The 3,926-nt window shown below is 42.1% G+C and overlaps 1 protein-coding gene across 1 annotated transcript; it reads right to left on the bottom strand.

The window, feature by feature from the left end:
* Nucleotides 1–576: 576 nt before the first annotated feature.
* On the bottom strand, nucleotides 577–2,745 carry LOC5574484 (proteasome subunit beta type-2). The gene is made up of 3 exons (XM_001655095.2): nucleotides 2,519–2,745; nucleotides 2,187–2,412; nucleotides 577–965 (listed from the first exon to the last, which is right to left on the bottom strand). The coding sequence occupies exons 1-3, from the start codon at nucleotides 2,607–2,609 to the stop codon at nucleotides 662–664; spliced, it is 621 nt and encodes a 206-aa protein (XP_001655145.1). The 5' UTR covers nucleotides 2,610–2,745; the 3' UTR covers nucleotides 577–661.
* Nucleotides 2,746–3,926: the final 1,181 nt, after the last annotated feature.

Genomic DNA, 3,926 nt, shown 5'->3' with positions numbered 1-3,926 from the left:
AATCAGTTTATCTGTATCTTCCTTACCGATACAGTTCTATTTTTAACTAATCTATATTTACATCTGCTTTCACTCTTTTGCTCTCACACTGAGCAGGTAGGAGAGTGCTCTGCTGTTGGTCTAATTGATTTCCATAAGCCATAATCCATTGCTCTTGCGGTGGTTCGTTTTGCCGTGTTCCTGAGTCGTTTGAGGCTAGCTGCCTGCGAAGTGGGTCAGTTTTGTCTCAGTCACCATCTGATACTGACGGAGGATGGATGTGCTCCCCTAAGCACGGTCCTCCATACGGCGTCTTCTGGTGGTTGTACGGGTTATTTTTTTTTTTTTTTTGAGGGTCTGGGAATTGAATCCATGACCTTCCGCTTATGAAGCGAAAGCGTAACCTCAAGGCTACGGGCCCCCCTATTTTTTTAACGTTAAAATATGATTTTTTTACTCTCTCCCCGCTCGGTAACGCTTTTCGTATGGAAAATATGTACGAGTCGTAACGTTTGAGCCTATCCCCTCCTGTTCCTTCATGCATTACGTAATTAATGACGGCGCCTAAATCTTTCGGACATTAATAATTGACCGCAATTTCCACGTATAAATGTAAATCCAAATTTATTATTCCACCCTAGAAATGGATCCGAACAGCTTACCCTTACTTCCCCTCCAAGATTCAAGCAGCCACCGGTTCTTCCTTCAAGCTTTCAGCCGTGATATCCTTCAGTTCCTTGATGCCATCTTTATCGATGACGGACACCTTGAAGTTCGGTAGGTTGATGATCAGGCGCTTCTGGATTTCGGCCACCCCCTTCTTCAGAATTTCGTACGCCTCATCTTGGGTGATTTTTGCGTGGTGGTACCGGTCCAAAATACTGGACACGAACAATCCGCCGTAACCGTGGGCAGCATATTTTACTGGTAGCGAGTTGGCCAGATAGTCGATGTAATGCAGCTGAGCACCATCGGCTTCGTCATAGCTGAAATAAGGGGAAATTCAAGGTGATGTCTATCCATGGAAATTTCCGTCTCGGCGCTCCCCTCACTGTTATTATCAGCCAGTTTGGAGTGAAGTAATAGTAGTTTACGGAACAAGTTGCAGAATTATGATAACAACGAGTGCTGTAAAAATAGAGTTCTGCAACGAGATACGTACAATTTTTTTTGCAATCTCGTAGAAGACCACTTGAGGGTATCAGAAATGATATCGGTATGCGTCCACCATTATTTTACAATTTCTGAAAAATTGTTGTGTTATAATTCATTACGCAACTAAAAACAGTGGCGTAATGAGAAAGCGTTGCGTAATGAATCATTAGCATTGGTCCCAGTTGCGTAATGACTATTCCCGCACTGCATACTTCAGTTTCGGAAAGTAGGCCGATTACGATGAGAAATTGCAAAAAGAATATTCTAAATTTGAATGATCAAGATCTCCTAGTTATTCAGATTATTTAAAATGTAAAATTGACTCTGTAATGTCTTACAGCACTAACTCCGCCCACAGGTTACAAATAACATGAAAAGCCAACTTTGAACCAAGTTTTGAATGAAAGAAAAAGCACAGACTGTCTGTGGAAAAAGCATTGGCAACTGAAAGATAAATGCGCGGGGTTTAAAAAATAGGTTCATACAATGTAAAATAAATTTAAAAGATGTAGGTAAGATTTGGGGCCCAGATAGCCGTAGCGGTAAACGCGCAGCTATTCAGCATGACCATGCTGAGGGTCGTGGGTTCGAATCCCGCTGGTCGAGAATCTTTTCGTAAAGGAAATTTTCTTGATTCCCAGGGCATAGAGTATCTTCGTACCTGCCACACGATATACACTTGCAAAAATGGTCAATCGGCAAAGAAAGCTCTCAGTTAATAACTGTGGAAGTGCTCATCAGAACACTAATCTGAGAAGCAGGCTTTGTCCCAGTTGGGACGTAAGGCCAGAAAAGAAAGAAAAAAAGGTAAGATTTGGATCTTGTCGTAATAAAAATTTCCTTGACTTCCCTGGGCATAGAGTATAACAAATTGCATTTGTAATTTGTCAGTTTCGTCCTGATCGCGAAAAGCTCTAGATTTTTTTTTTATTTTGCCCAGACCTGACCTGACTTTTTGCTGAGCCCTAGAAAACGACTGATGAGCAATGGTTTGATGGAGGTTTTCTGATAACAACGGTTTGAAGAGCACCGTAGTCGTTGAATAAACGTACCCTCCAACCAATACGTTGACCTGGTATGGAGTGCGGGATCGCAGATAGTCGGCCAAATTCTTCCGGGTGAAATGAGCAGCCGACTTCGGCCCCAGTTCGTATCCATTGCGCATCTTGTAGAGCAGAATATTCTTACTGATGTACTCCGTGAACTGGACTCGATCTCCGGCTTCCCCAATCGTCGCCATCATCAAATTATCGGAAATCTTGTAAATTTTATTCTCATCTGCAAAATAAGTACAAAATTACATGGCATTTCCATCGGATATACCCTCGATTCTTGGAGGTTATGAACAATCGAGTTGTAGTTTCCCGATTGGTTTTCAACTTACCGTCCTTGAGAACCATGATCGAATGGGCGTGTGTGCAGTCCGCGGCCAACATCACAAAGTCCGGACCACGAATTCCCATTAAAGTTTCCATTTTTCTGGCGTTTGAAAAGAACAAAATCAACCGGATTCAATCGGGCTCTCGAACTACTTGCAGGAATGACAAACAAAATCACTTGACGGCCGATGAGAATCGAAAAGGACTGTTTTGTTGACGCTTTGCGTTTTTGATTATGACATTTATCGTGTATCGCTCACATCCGATGTTACCGGTTTTAGATCACATTCAAAATTTGACGCAACACGGAAAAATATATAAGGGCTCAGTTACAAATTTCATAACGCTGATGGGGGTGGGTGGGAGGCTGGCCTCTTGATGTTACAGCTTATACAAAATTTAGAGAATGTTCATATAAAATGCGTTACAAGGGGGTGAGTGGGTGTCAAAAATGGCCATTTTCTTCGTTATGAAATATGTGAATGAACCCTAATGCCGATATGGGGCTCTGCACAAAAATCTTTCCCTCTCCTTCACTCTTCCGCGAAATTTGTAAACAACAAGGCCAGTAAATGTCAAAATCCCATACAAAATCAAAACAGTGCAGTGACTCATACTCAAAAATATAAAATGCTACGAAAATAAATATTAGCGCATTTGCTTAAAAGGACACGCGGTGTTCCCCGGAGGAAAGGAGTTTTATGCCCTTTTACTTCATTCTTATGGGAGATAACAATGCAGTGTTTCATCAAACGCGGTTGTTCCTTTCCAAGACCATTCGTCGCGTGGAATTATGGGCAAATGCGCGTTTTTGGAAACTTACAACAGCTTCGCGGTGTATCATGTCCAGCGGACCAGTCAATGGAAAACGGCATCTGGCGGCTTCGCATGAATCACGAGTTGTACCAAATGTATAAAAGGGTCCATTCACAAATTTCATAACGCTAATGGGGGTGGGTGGGTATCCCGAAAATGTTACAGCTAATACAAAATTTGAAAAATATTCATATAAGGGCCCATTCACAAATTTCATAACGCTAGAGGGGGTGGGTGGGTGTCGTGAGGCTGTTACGGCTCATACAAAATTTGCAAAATATTCATACAAAATGCGTTACAAGGGGGTAGGTGGGTATCGAAAATGGCCATTTTCAGCGTTATGAAATTTGTGAATAAACCCTAAAATGCGTTACGAGGGGGTGGGTGGGTGTCAAAATTACCATTTTTGGCGTTATGAAATTTGTGTATTAACCCAAAAGGTGGATATTGTCAAGCGCATAAAACACGGCAGGCTGCGTTGGGCTGGTCACGTTGCCCGTATGCGGAGGAACACTGCAAAAATTATAATCATATTCTACATGTGCATTCACATATAGTTATTAGAACTCAACCACACATTGACTCGATGGACGACAA

The sequence above is a fragment of the Aedes aegypti genome, chromosome 2 (assembly GCF_002204515.2).
Source record: "Aedes aegypti strain LVP_AGWG chromosome 2, AaegL5.0 Primary Assembly, whole genome shotgun sequence".
In the NCBI taxonomy this organism is placed as follows: domain Eukaryota; kingdom Metazoa; phylum Arthropoda; class Insecta; order Diptera; family Culicidae; genus Aedes; species Aedes aegypti.
The sequence above is the reverse complement of the archived record's forward strand: the minus strand, read 5'-3'. Positions and strand labels throughout refer to the sequence as shown.

Bases quoted from the DNA above. Each gene is read 5' to 3' on its own strand.
- LOC5574484 (XM_001655095.2), bottom strand. From the start codon at position 2,609: ATGGAAACTTTAATGGGAATTCGTGGTCCGGACTTTGTGATGTTGGCC. The intron at 2,413-2,518 runs GTAAGTTGAAAA...CTTATTTTGCAG, and splicing joins GATCATGGTTCTCAAGGACG to ATGAGAATAAAATTTACAAG. The intron at 966-2,186 runs GTACGTTTATTC...CCCTTATTTCAG, and splicing joins GTCAACGTATTGGTTGGAGG to CTATGACGAAGCCGATGGTG.